The 13922-nt window shown below is 34.0% G+C and overlaps 1 protein-coding gene across 1 annotated transcript; it reads left to right on the forward strand.

Annotated features, from left to right (window-relative positions):
• The first annotated feature begins 9845 nt into the window (after positions 1 to 9845).
• LOC137834347 (uncharacterized) lies at positions 9846 to 11767 on the forward strand. Its single transcript, XM_068642406.1, has 3 exons — positions 9846 to 10628; positions 10886 to 11267; positions 11373 to 11767. Exons 1-3 carry the CDS (start codon positions 9846 to 9848, stop codon positions 11765 to 11767), a joined length of 1560 nt encoding a protein of 519 aa, XP_068498507.1.
• The last annotated feature ends 2155 nt before the right edge of the window (positions 11768 to 13922 follow it).

Here is a 13922-nt window from a genome sequence, read left to right on the forward strand (position 1 = left end):
TCCCATCTTAGCCCTTCCTAATTTCACTAAAACATTTGAGATTGAGTGTGATGCTTCAAGTATAGGCATTGGGGTTGTCCTCCTTCAAGAGGGCCACCCCATAGCTTATTTTAGTGAGAAATTGAAGGGAAGTCATCTCAATTATTCCACTTATGATAAAGAACTATATGCACTTGTTTGGGCTTTGTTTACTTGGCAACACTATCTTTTTCCCAAAGAGTTTGTGATACATAGTGATCATGAATCTCTTAAGTATTTGAAAAGCCAAAACAAGCTTAACAAGAGGCATGCTAAGTGGGTGGAATTCATTGAGCAATTTCCTTATGTGATCAAACATAAGCAAGGCAAAGTAAACATTGTGGCGGATGCACTTTCTAGAAGATATACTTTGCTAAATCTTTTAAGTTCTCAATATCTTGGCTTTGATCACATTAAGGAACTTTATCATGATGACCTTGATTTTTCTCTCATCTATCAAGAGTGTCTTAAGGGAGGACACAAAGATTTTTTTATACAAGATGGTTTTCTTTTTAAAGGAAAACGTCTTTGTGTCCCTCAAAGCTCTATTAGATTATCTCTTGTTAGAGAAGCCCATGAGGGGGGTTTAATGGGTCACTTTGGGGTTGCTAAAACTTTGGATGTGTTGCATGAACATTTCTTTTGGCCTCATATGCATAAACATGTTCATAGTTTGTGTGATAAATGCATAGCTTGTCGCAAAGCTAAATCTAAGATGCATCCCCATGGTTTATATACTCCTCTTCCTATCCCTTCAATGCCTTGGGTTGACATATCTATGGATTTCATCTTAGGATTACCCAAGACATCAAAGGGAAAGGACTCCATTTTTGTGGTAGTGGATCGTTTTTCAAAGATGGCTCACTTTATTCCTTGCCACAAAGTGGATGATGCATGTCATATTGCAAACCTCTTCTTTGAAGAAGTGGTTCGCTTGCATGGGATCCCTAGATCTATTGTGTCCGACAGAGATCCCAAGTTCTTAAGTCACTTTTGGAAGACCGACCTTGTGGAGCAAGCTTGGAACTAAACTTTTATTTTCTACCACTTGCCACCCACAAACTGATGGTCAAACCGAGGTGGTGAATAGAACTTTGGGACAACTATTGAGATGTTTCATTTTGGGGAATCCTAGAGTGTGGGAGAATTTACTACCCCATGTTGAGTTTGCATATAACCGTGTAGTAAATTCTACCACCTCACATTCTCCTTTTGAGGTTGTCTATGGGTTTAACCCCTTAACACCTCTTGATCTTCTTCCTATTCCCATTCTTGGAGATGTCTTGTGCAAAGATAGGGATGAAAAGGCTTCTTTTGTGACATCAAGATGAGAATTGAGAAGAAGGTTGGCAAGTATGTTGAACTTGCCAATAAAAGGAGAAAAGCATTGTTGTTTGAGGAAGGTGATTAGGTTTGGCTTCATTTGAGGAAGGATCGTTTTCCTACTCAAAGGAAGTCCAAACTAATGCCTCATGGGGATGGACCTTTCCAAGTCCTAAAGAGGATTAATGACAATGCTTATGAGTTAGATATGCCTGATACATTATTAGGTAGTCATACTTTTAATATCAGTGATCTAACTCCTTTTTCTGTAGGTCTCCAGAATTCGTGGTCGAATTCTCTCCAACTCGGGGAGTATGATGGAGATCAAGCTCAAGTGGACATGGAGGCCAATCATCAAGAGCAAGAAGAGGTTGAGGCTCAAATGGAGGACGCTCATGGAGTTCAAAGCCCACTTCAAAGGCTTACAAGAAGCATGTTCAAAGCTTTAGGAGCTAATGGACGTTTGTTTTCTCTTTTTGTAATTTCTTTGTTTGAAGGTGCTTAGAGGAAAACATAAGAAACCTCTTTTGTCAAAGCATCTTTAGGTCTTTAGTTTAGGAGTCTTAGGGGGATGTGCGTTTAGTAGAGAGGTGTAGAGGTAATAGGGAGGTGCCAAAGTGAGAGAGGAAGTCACACCTTCCTCATGCTTGGCGCCACTTTCATGTATTTGGGGGGAATTTTGAATTTAATTAGCTTTGCATTTCAGCACCTCTAGGCTATAAATTAAGGTGCTGCCCTTGTATTTTTCAGATTTGAATTTTGAATTAGAGAAACTCTACTCAATTTGAGAGAGAATTGGAGAGCTTTGTGCCTTCCTCACTTAGTCTTATCTTGAGAGTTCATGGTTACCTCAAGTGGCGGCATAGCACACTCATCTTGGAGTCTCCATCCTCTAAGTGGCGTGTTCATCCAACCATCCCTCAATCTTCATGAGCTTTCTCTTCTCCTTCCTTCCTTCTCTTTTTATGTTCATGTCTTAGTTTGAGTTCTTGCATTTTCAGTTTCCTTAGTGTTTTGTTTCGGTTCCTTTTATTTCTACCGTTCATCTTTTTTCTTCTTCTTTTCTAGTTGTTGTTTTTTATTCAATTTGACAATACATGGAACTTCCAAATGAGTTTTGGTTTTGGTACTAGTCTTGGTGAGTTCTTGATCATAGAACCTTGATCCAATTTTATCATAAAGTGCCTATCTCATATCCAACTCAAGATGATTCTTAAGAATGTCAAGAATCATTCATATTGTGCTATTGGAATCATATCAAAATTCCTCCCAAGAATGTTGCAGTGAAGAAAACGAAAGCAACACTCATAAATAAGTTTAACAATGAAATGAAGCTCCTAAAGTGGCTAGGAAACCTATTGCGACAACTACTGATACTGAACTTATTCCTGCTACTGATTATGCTGATCCTCAAAAACATCCTGATATGATTGTGGCTTCTGCTACTAGAGCTGTTATTGGATCTCAAGAGGATGATTTTGCTAACATGTCCTCATTGAAAAGCATTCATGACTCTTATAATGTCTTTCTGCACAAGGATATGATTCAATACCTATAACTTTTGTTGTTTGGGTTCTTTCTCAGCTATTGGTTACTCTTGTAAACTAGGTTTTAACTCATCCTATCATACCGAAAATTCCTATACAAAATTATTTTGATTCACTTTCATGAAATGAGAAAGTGGTTGCCTCAAGACTAGAGGTTGCAAAAAAAAAAATGGAGGTAATGCTTTAGCAGACAAGTTCAATAATGAAGCTATAAAAATTTCCAAATTTTAGGTTGATAGAGTGGAAGAAGATGAATCCTTGAGTGAGGTAGAAGATGAGTATGTGCAAACTATTAGGAATCCTGGAAGGCCTCTTAAGGTTGGTCCTAAAGGTAAAAGGAAAACCTCTACCGCAAGACAAGCTAAAAAGAAGTGATGTTTATGAGATACTTTTTTTGGAACATTAGGATTGTGGAAAATCAGAAAACAGAAGAAACATGTTGGGAAATATGATATAGCTTTACAAACCTCAATTTTTTTTCCTTACTGAGATTATGACTCCTTTTACCAATAATCTTGAGGTTTTGTTTCTAATAGAACCATTAAACTCTCTAAAATATGGTGCTCGGCTAATCGAGTTGCAATTTCTAATCCTTGGGTTTTAGCTATTTTTGGTCCTTTGCATGGCAAATCTTTTAAATTTGTAGGTGTTTACGGAGCTAACTCCTAATCAAATAGAAGAAATATTTGGCTGAATATGTGCAAACTGTTAGAATGTGTGGCAAAAACAAGAGGGGGTGAATTGTTTTCACAAGATTTTCGCAAAGATTGGAATTAGAGTGAAAATTTATGAATAATCAACCAGTTGATTTTCTGTTCAACTAGATAAACTTTTAGTTTTATAGTTCTTTATAAAAAACCAACCAGTTGTTTCCACGAAACAACATGTTTTTATACCATAAAACAAAGAATAGTTTACAAAACAGTGAATAAGAGTAGGGATAAAGAGCTTCACACAGGGATATTTATATTGGTTTACTCTTAACCAAGAGCTACATCCAGTCCTCAGCTAACCACTGAGAATTCACTATGCAATCAAACCTAGATTACAAAACACACACCAAGAGTGTTGATCTTGAACCTCTCAAGAACACACAACACTCCTTGGCAATAACCATAGTTTTCAGGAACCCTTTCTAAAACTGCCTTACATACACGGCAGATTTACAGTTTTCAAAAGAAGGAAATATAATACACCTGAGCTTTACAAAGCAGTAGTACATAAGTATAGAAAACCCAGTTCCTAGTTCACACAGGCAATGATCCAAAAACTCTTGATTCTCTTGAAAATGTTTTTTATAAGCTCTCCTTCTTAGGTTCTTGAAAAGATGATAAAACAGTCTTTATATAGATCAAGGAAGTGGTTAAAACTGTTAAATCATAAATCAAAAACAGTTGAAAACATTTAAAAGAAGTTTGGAAATCAAAACAAAATTCTATTAGAAAAACAACATATTGTTTTACAAAACAACTGATTGAAATAATTTTTCTATTAAGAATTTCATATAAAACAACCAGTTGTTTTAGTTTGACAAAAAAAAAATAAAGAAAATCCTTTTCAAAACCTTTTGAAAAACACTAAGTGTCAAACAACTAGTTGTTTCGATAAATCAACTGGATAAAAAACTTGCTATAGACTAAAGACCTTTGAGTAGCAGCTTTTTCAACAGATTGATTTGAAAATTAACTAACTAAAATTTCACAGCTTTTTAGAAAACACTTCTTTTAAAAAAGATAAAGAATCAAGTGAGCTTGGATCAATACAAGGTATAAATTAACAATTCAAAAACTACTAAACAACATACACAAACATAATAGTAGGTTCTTCAAGTCTTCTACTCAGATTTGGAGGCATCAAAGCACCTTTTTCAACACAACCTACAGGGTCCATGGTGCATTCTTGGTGACTTTATTGTAGTTATTTCTACAAAAGATGTAAATGAGGGCCTATTCCAAATCAAGTTTCATGCATCGAGTTTAATGAATGGATTAAATCCAATTCTCTACATGCTTTTCCTTTCTTTGGCCCTTCTTTTATCTAGTGTAATGGTATAACTGGTAGACATAGAACTGAGAGAATTACACACCCATTTTGGCTTTTCTTTCAAATGGTGAAGTTATATCCTTTTCTTCTTCCATTAAATTTATGAAAACTTGGTTGAATCACCCAAGTTGTTTGGAGGTTATTCAAAATTCTCGGTTGGAACAAGTTTTTGTTGTTGTCATATGCTCATGTAGAGAAAACTGTAGCGATTGAAGTCTGTTATAAAAGTTGGAACAAACTAGCTTTTGGTAATATTCATGAGAATGAAGATTTAAAACAACAAACTCTTATCCCCATCCAAGAAGAGATTGATAAAACTCTTATTCAGATTAGGGATTCTCTTGTGCATACAGAAAAACAAGCTAGAGATAATTTGTACTATGCTTTAGATTGTTAGCATTCTTTTTGGAAGAAAAAGTGAAAATGTCATGGTTTTTTAAAAATGATAAAAATACTATTTTTTCCCATTCCATGGTGAAGAAGACAAATAATTCTAGGCGTATACACTGTCTTGTGGGAGAGGATTAAGTTTTGGAATATCCTAAGGCTATTGAGGATCATATTCTCTCCTTTTATAAAAATCGTTATTCTAACACTACTAATTGCTCTTATGATGAGTAGGACATGTTAATAGGTAAATATATTCTTTCCTTTGTATCAAGAGGAGAAAATTCTATGTTGATTAAATGTCTTTATTATGAGGAACTTATGTATGTGGTGTTTAATCGTAATACTTACAATTCTTCAATGTCATATGGGTTTTGGTGGTTCTTTATATTGTGCTTGCTAAAATATTATTGGCATTGATGTTTGTAATGTTGTGAAGTAATTCTTTATTACAATTTTCCAGGAATAATTTGAAATTTCTTGTAATGGTATGTAGTTAAATTTGAAATTTCTTGTAATGGTATGTAATTTATTTTTCTTACATATTGTTCTTAAGGTTTATTCCTAAGGTTTAGGGTTTAGGGTCGCGAGACCAAATTTACAATTCGAATCCGAACAAACTCTACTATGCTCTTCAAGCTCATTCCTATCCAATGCGAAACTAAACTCAGATTTGGAATCCTAACAATCTCCTTGAAGAGTGAGTTTCCTACACAAACATGCTTGCTTGAAACCTCTTGCCAAGAAAATTTTCGATACAAGGAGTCCCAAGAATACAAGTTTCAACCACTCATGTATTTGTTCCATATTCACTGCATCATTTATTGGATTCTTCCAAAAAGAGATTAGATGTCAATAAGTTATGAGTATTCCATATAAGAAACTCAAGACACTTTCAATCCAAAACCTCAAAATTTAAGACAATAAGTATGTAATAATAAATATGATGATATTATATATATATATGAGAAAAAAGTTAATATACAATTGATTATAGATTTTTCGATAATCAAAATAAATTAGATTACATACAATAATACACTTACTAAAAATATCACATTGATCTCCAAAACATAAAGGTGGTGAGAGACATAAGTTACTGCAGAATGTGAAATCCTAATTCATTCTAGAATGCTAAAGAAGGTAGTTGAGTTTGTGAAGAAGTAATCCGTGTGAACATAATAATATTAATTGCGAATAATTGTCCTATATCCACATTTGTGCTTCAATCCCGCGCACCTATCTTATCCACAAATCATAAGTTATATATGGTATATAAAACTCATTATTACGGTTAGGAAAAAGAAAACATTAATATGAGAAGTAAAAAATATTATCAAATATTCTTCCAATTAAATAAAAAAAAGAAAATCAGAAAGTGTCGTTACTAAAAAGAACACATAAGATGACATAATTGCATTTCAATTGCAGTTGTTTAAAAAAAAAAGATTGTTTTTTTTTCTGTATTTAAATTTTACTGTTAAGTAATTAATTATTGAAATTTTAGTTTAAATAAATAAAAAAGATAAATTGATATTGATAATTTGACTCACATTATTAACACAAATTCACGTTATTTTCATATATTTTTTTATCAATTATTGGGCTGACTCATAACTTAATAATCGATTATTTTATTTTCTTTTATTTTTGGTCGATGTAAATATATCTTTTTTTCCTGTAATAATAAATCTAAATGAAATAGAAACATGTTTTTGTAATAAATGAACGTGGGGTTTTATTGTTTTATATATGGAAGTATAGAATTATGAAAAAAAAATGATTAAAAAATGAATAAATTGCAAGTTTTTTATGGGTAAAAAAAAGATAACAAAACTGTTATAATTAATTATAAAATAGACCCAATCAATTATTTGTTAAAAATTGATTTAATTTTTTGTGTGATAATTTTTATCCGTGAACAGAAAAATGTTGAGCGCACATATTCTCTATTGAGACTATTGATACATTTAAAAAACCTTATTTTTTTCTGCTCACTTTTGTCTAATCAAGTACACTAAACTTCGTATCTCATTTTCAAACTATTGACCATCTTTTTTTTTCATTTTCCACACTTAATCATCCAAGCAACGTATTATAAGTTAATTCCACTTTTAATCAATAAGTATTATTAAGAGATAAAGTTTAAAATTGAAGAAGAATGATTTGAAAGTAAAAAGATTATATATATATATATATATATATATATTATTAAAACAATTTTATTATTAAAGTAATTTTCATGGATGGCAAAACATTAAGTAAGAGAAACTAACATTTACTTGGATTGGACTGTGAAAGAAAAGTACGAAAGTTAAATATAAATTGATCTCAAATGGTGATGTTGTATAGTAGAGAATTTCTTGGATTTTAGATTTGAAAAGAATTTGTGTTGCATGTGAAATTACGATTTAACATTCATATGGATATGTTTTATAAATATGTTCTGTGGAATTTTATAACGGAAAGTGATTTCTTGAGACGAACTGCTTATGATATGATGAAATAAAACTAGTAGATATATTAGGGTGATATTGCTAAGTTGGTGGTGCATATTGTAAGCATTAAGTTAAGTTAATAGATTCAATTAGATATTTGGATTCTAGTGTTAGCCTAGTTATATTCACAATTGTATCATGTGACAATCAATGATGATTTACCATCTAGAGAGGGGATTAATATTCTAAGATAGGCAGGAGATCATCTTATATGTATGAGATTGTTAGAGCAAAATCTTAGTATATTTGAGAGGGTTAGTTAAAAGTGACTATTATCTGAAAAAATACTCAATAAATTAATTAAGAGTGACTACGTGTAAGAATATTATGTGGCACCTCACGATTATTTATCTTATTAATTGATCAATTACCATATTTATCCTATTATATTATTGGTAATTACTTGATGGACGTAATTATTCTTACCATAAATAATTAGGGTTTCTCCTTAGGTGTATTATAAATAGAGATTACCAGACAACTAAAGAGACACCCTCATATTCTAACATCACACGGCCGAAACTAATTCCCTAAAGCGATTTTCGAGCCTCTCATCTCTTTGTCTCTCTACTCACATAATTCCATTATAAGCGATACACCCTAAAGGGGAACCCGATCAAGATCATGTCTTCGTCCCTCAGTCATACGATCACGGGTCTACCAGGTATTATTTAATCATTATTCACGTTTCATTATATGATTAAGGAATCCTAATCCAATATTTGGTATCAGAGCGTTTATGTTGCTTAATCGATTCTTCTTTCGTTTTCCCTAAATTTGGAAGAAACGAGGATTTTGATTCAACCTATTGATTTTCGATGTTTTTATTTTGATATATTATTGAACCACTTATTTTCAAAAATCCACCTTGATATCATATAATAAATTTTAAATTTTTCGAGATCCATAATTATTTTAAGATTTCGAAAATTAAAATTTAATATGAATGTTATGTGTTTTTCATAATTTTCGTGAGTATTCTCTTATTTGGAATGTAATTAATTTTGATTATATGTTCATTATCATTATTTGTTGTTCATATGAATTTTCAAAAATTAGGAATAAAGAATTTTCGGAAATTAATTATTCCCTTAATTAGGAAATTTCGAAAATAATATTTTTACTTAATTAAAATTTTCGAAATACAATTGATTCCCTTAATTAGGAATGAATTTGATTTCATTGTGTTTTCCTAAAAAAAAAAATTTAAAAAAATTGATATCTTAGTCTCCAAGTTTTTCCTTATTTAGGATAGTATATTCTTGCCTTATTAATTTTTGGGTATTATTATTATTATTACTATTTTCGAAAATAGCAGTCGTGTCAAACTTGAAAACATATCAATCTAATTAAAATTTTGAAGACCAAATCTAAAATCAAATCCCTAATATTCCGCTACTCACCTTATCGGGTTTACGAGTAACATATTTACGCGTTTCCTTTTATTTATCGAATTAAATATGGTAAATCTCATGATATCGTAATTATGTTTAAAAAAAAAAATATTAAGTTTGACAAAATTTAAATTAAATTTTTTGCTTAAACTTAATAACAGGAGTCTCCCTTTTGTCCAACGATGATGGGTTATGTCTTGTTATTTGAGTCTAATTAAGCACCTTCACTTGTGAGTACACTTAATTATTAAATATTCACATGACATTTGCCTAAAAACACAATTATTTCTATTATGTCCAACGATGTTTGTTGCACTTGTGTTTTGCAAACTTAATATGTGCATAAGCTTAAATGTTCACTTCTGTCCAAAGATGATGTGTCACATTCTTATTGCACATACCTTTCTTATAATTGTTCATTATGCTTAAATAATTGGTAATTAACCAAAGTGAAAGCTGATTGTTTAAGTAGAACCTAATTTAGTATATTATTTTGATGTTATAATAGATTTTATCACAACTTCATTATCATAATGGTTCTTACTTATGTCTGCTTTAGATCTAAGTTTCCCTATGTCACTCTAACTTTTTCCTTAGCCTAAGTATCTTAATTCGTCGTCTAACCAGCCCCTAATATGGGAATTGAGACCTTGACTGGTGAAAATCATTCTTCTTGGAAAGATTCCTTGATGCTGACTCTTGGGATGCTGGATTTTGATCATGCACTAATTGAAGCTGCTCCTCTTGCCCCCACTGATAAGAGCACTCCTGAAGATAAGATGGCTTATGAGAAATGGCAAAGGAGTAACAAGATGTGTCTTATGCTTATCAAGAATTCCATCAGCCCAATCATCAGAGGAGGCATTCCTGATTCACCTAACGCTAAGGCTTATCTAGCTTTTGTGGAGGAACAATTTCAAGGAACCTCTAAGGCGCATGCTAGTACTCTTATCTTGAAGTTGGTGACTACAAAATATGATGGGCGCACCGGCATTCGCGAGGACATCCTGATGATGAGCGACATGGCCCGTAAACTTAAGAGATTAGCCATGGAGATCAGTGAAGGTTTCCTAGTCCACTTCATTATGACTTCTCTTCCTTCTGCATTTGAAGCCTTCAAAGTCAACTATAATAATCAGAAGGACAAATGGTCCATGAGTGAGTTAATTGCTATGACTATTCAAGAAGAAGAGCGCCTGAAGCTGGAGAAACCAGATGTTGCTTACCTCGTGGCTGCTGAATCGAAGAAGCGGAAGGGCAAATTCCATAAAAATGAATCTAATAAGGTCCCTAAAACTGATGCAAGTGCACCCTCCAGCTCTAACAAATCCACTAGCAAGTCCTACTGCAAGTTTTGCCGCAAGGTAGGACATAAGCAGTCTGAGTGCTCAAGCTTTAAGGAGTGGCTGGCTAAGAAGGTAATCATCTAAATATGATAATTTAGTCCTTTAATTTAAATGTTCCAACTAATACTTGGTGGTTTGACTCTGGTTCTATGGTTCATGTGACCAATTCAATCCAGGGATTCCTTACAATCCGGAAGCTGGAAAGAAACTAAAGAACACTTAAGATGGGGAATGGAATATAACTATTTGTCGAAGCCGTGGGAACCTTAGAATTACTTATGAAAACTGGAAAATGTATTAAACTTTATGATACCTTATATATTCCTGAGATTACTCGGAATCTTGTATCAGGACCAAAGTTAGACATTGATGGTTTTTATGTTTTCCATGGTCATGGCAAACTTACTATTTCTTTAAATTCTCAATTGTTTGGTACTGGTTTTCTGGATAACGTTCTCTATAAGTTAGAACTAGATGATAGCTTCTCCAAATCTTTGTTATCATATAATATTAATGAGAACTTAACAAAGACCAAGAGAAAACGAGACTTAGAAACTTCATCCATGTTGTGGCATCAACGTTTAGGCCACATTTCACGAGATCGCTTATCTCGACTTGTGAAGGATGAAGTCTTACCATCTCTCGATTTCACTGATTTTGGAACATGTGTCAAATGCCTTAAAGGCAAAATGACATCCACGACTAAGAAAGGTGCCACTAGGAGTTCAAAATTATTAGAACTTATTCATACTGACATTAGTGGCCCTTACAGCATCGTTGGAATAACATGACATAATTCATTTATCACTTTTATAGATGATTATTCTCGTTACATGTACTTGTATTTCATTAAGGAAAAATCTGAATCACTTACAACTTTTAAAGATTATAAAACTGAAGTTGAAAAACAACTTGATCTTCAAATAAAAGTTGTGCGATCAGATAGAGGAGGTGAATACTATGGTAGACATACTGATTTGGGACAAGCCCCTGGTCCATTTTACGAGTTTTGTAAAGGCCAGGGGATTGTGAACCAATACACCATGCCCGGTACTCCTCAACAAAATGGTGTTGCTGAAAGGAGAAACAAGACCCTGATGAACATGGTGCGTAGTATATTAGCCAACTCCAATTTGCCCTTATCCCTCTGGACCGAGGCATTAAAAGCAGCAGTTCATATACTTAATAGAGTTCCTTCCAAATCTCCCTAAAACTCCTTATGAACTTTGGACTGGAAGGAAACCGAGTCTTAGATATATGAAAGTATGGGACTGCCTTGCAGAAGCTAAAGTTTATAACCCTTTCTTAAAGAAGCTTGACATGAAAACAGTAACTTGTCACTTCATCGGGTATCCCGATCACTCAAAGGGTTATAGATTTTATTGTCCTTCCCACGTCACCCGCATTTTAGAAACCAAGCATGCTCATTTCCTAGAGGATTTCAAGATCAGTGGGAGTAGTGACAATCCTTACCTGGATTTACTAGAAGTACAAGAGGCGGGGGGAAGATCTACATCGACTACTAATTTGCCTCTGATCACTCCTCTTGTACCCACTCCGCGCGTCACTACACCACCTACTCCACGCTCAGAACCTGATACTACTCTGAATCCATCCGAGAATGAAGGCACCCTGAACGACAAACATCAGTACAATGCAGAACCCGCTAATCAGCTCAGGAGGTCATCTAGAACTAAAACTACTACTAATTTTGATGATTATGTAACCTACCTGACTGAAGCAGAAATGGATGCCGGAAGGTATACTGATCCTACCTCATACAATGAAGCCATTACTAGTGATCAGTCTTCTGAGGAATAATGCCATGCTCGATGAGCTTGACTCCATGAAGAAAAACAATGTTTGGGATCTAGTAGAATTACCCGACGGAGTAAAACCCGTAGGATCTAAATGGGTGTTCAAAACCAAGCTAGATCAGAATGGAAACATTGAACACTTCAAAACAAGATTGGTTGCAAAAGGGTTCACTCAGAAAGAGGGAATTAATTATCAAGAGACCTTTTCACTTGTCTCTCGAAAAGATTCCTTAAGGATCGTAATGGCCCTCGTAGCTCACTTTGATCTAGAGCTACATCAGATGGACGTCAAGACCGCTTTCCTTAACAGCGACTTGTATGAAGACGTGTACATGCAACAACCAGAAGGTTTTAAACCTAAAGGTCAATAACACTTAGTCTGCAAGCTGAAGAAATCCATTTACGGGCTGAAGCAAGCCTCACGGCAGTGGTACATAAAGTTTGATGAAGTCATGAAGAAACAAGGTTTTCTTAAGAATCAAGTGGATTAATGCACCTACCTCTAGATGAGTGGGAGCAACTTTACTATACTTGTCATTTACGTAGATGACATTCTATTGACAAGTAATAGTATAGACATGTTGCATGAGTCAAAGCGCATACTTTCGCATAATTTTGACATGAAGGATCTCGGAGAGGCCGCTTATGTTATTGGCATCGAAATATACCGAGATAGAGCTAAGGGGATTTTGGGATTATCCCAAAGGGCCTACCTTGACCGTGTCCTCACTCGTTATAACATGAAGCATTGCTCTCCTTCTGTGGCTCCAGTAATTAAGGGAGATGTTTTCGGTTCTTTTCAATGTCCGAAAACAGAGGCTGAAAAAGAGCATATGGCGATGATACCTTATGCATTTGTAGTTGGAAGCATTATGTATGCTCAAGTCTGTACTCGTCCGGATATCGCGTACATTGTTGGAATGCTAGGCCGGTATCAATCTAATCCTGGTCTAGATCACTGGAAAGCAGCTAAAAAAGTACTTCGATATCTACAAGGCAAAAAAGACTATAAGTTGACCTATAGGAGAAGTGACAGTTTAGAAGTGGTGGGTTATTCTGACTCTAATTTTGCAAAATGCAAAGATGACAAGAAATCCAGTTCTGGGTATATTTCTACGTTAGCAGGCGGGCTTATCTCATGGAAGAGTCATAAGCAACAATTAACAACAACCTCAACAATGATGGCAGAATATGTTGCAGTGTACAATGCAACTTGTCATGAAATGTTGTTGCGAAATTTTATCGCTGGACTCAAAGTCATTAACTCCATTTCCAGGCCATTGAAGCTTTTATTGTGATAACTCAGCTGCCGTTAGTTTTTCGAACAATAACAGTTCGAGTGGCGCTGGATTATATCTTGATACAAAGTACTTGTTTGTACGTGAGCGAGTTGAGGAAAATAAGCTTTGTGTTGAGTATATTAGTACTAAAAATATGCTTGCGGATCCGATGACTAAAGGTCTCCCACCTAAAGTATTCGAAGAACATGTTTCGAAGATGGGATTATCTAAAGACCTTATTTAGCATATTTGTACTTACTTATGTTTAA

This window comes from Phaseolus vulgaris, chromosome 5 (genome assembly GCF_000499845.2).
Source record: "Phaseolus vulgaris cultivar G19833 chromosome 5, P. vulgaris v2.0, whole genome shotgun sequence".
NCBI lineage: Eukaryota > Viridiplantae > Streptophyta > Magnoliopsida > Fabales > Fabaceae > Phaseolus > Phaseolus vulgaris.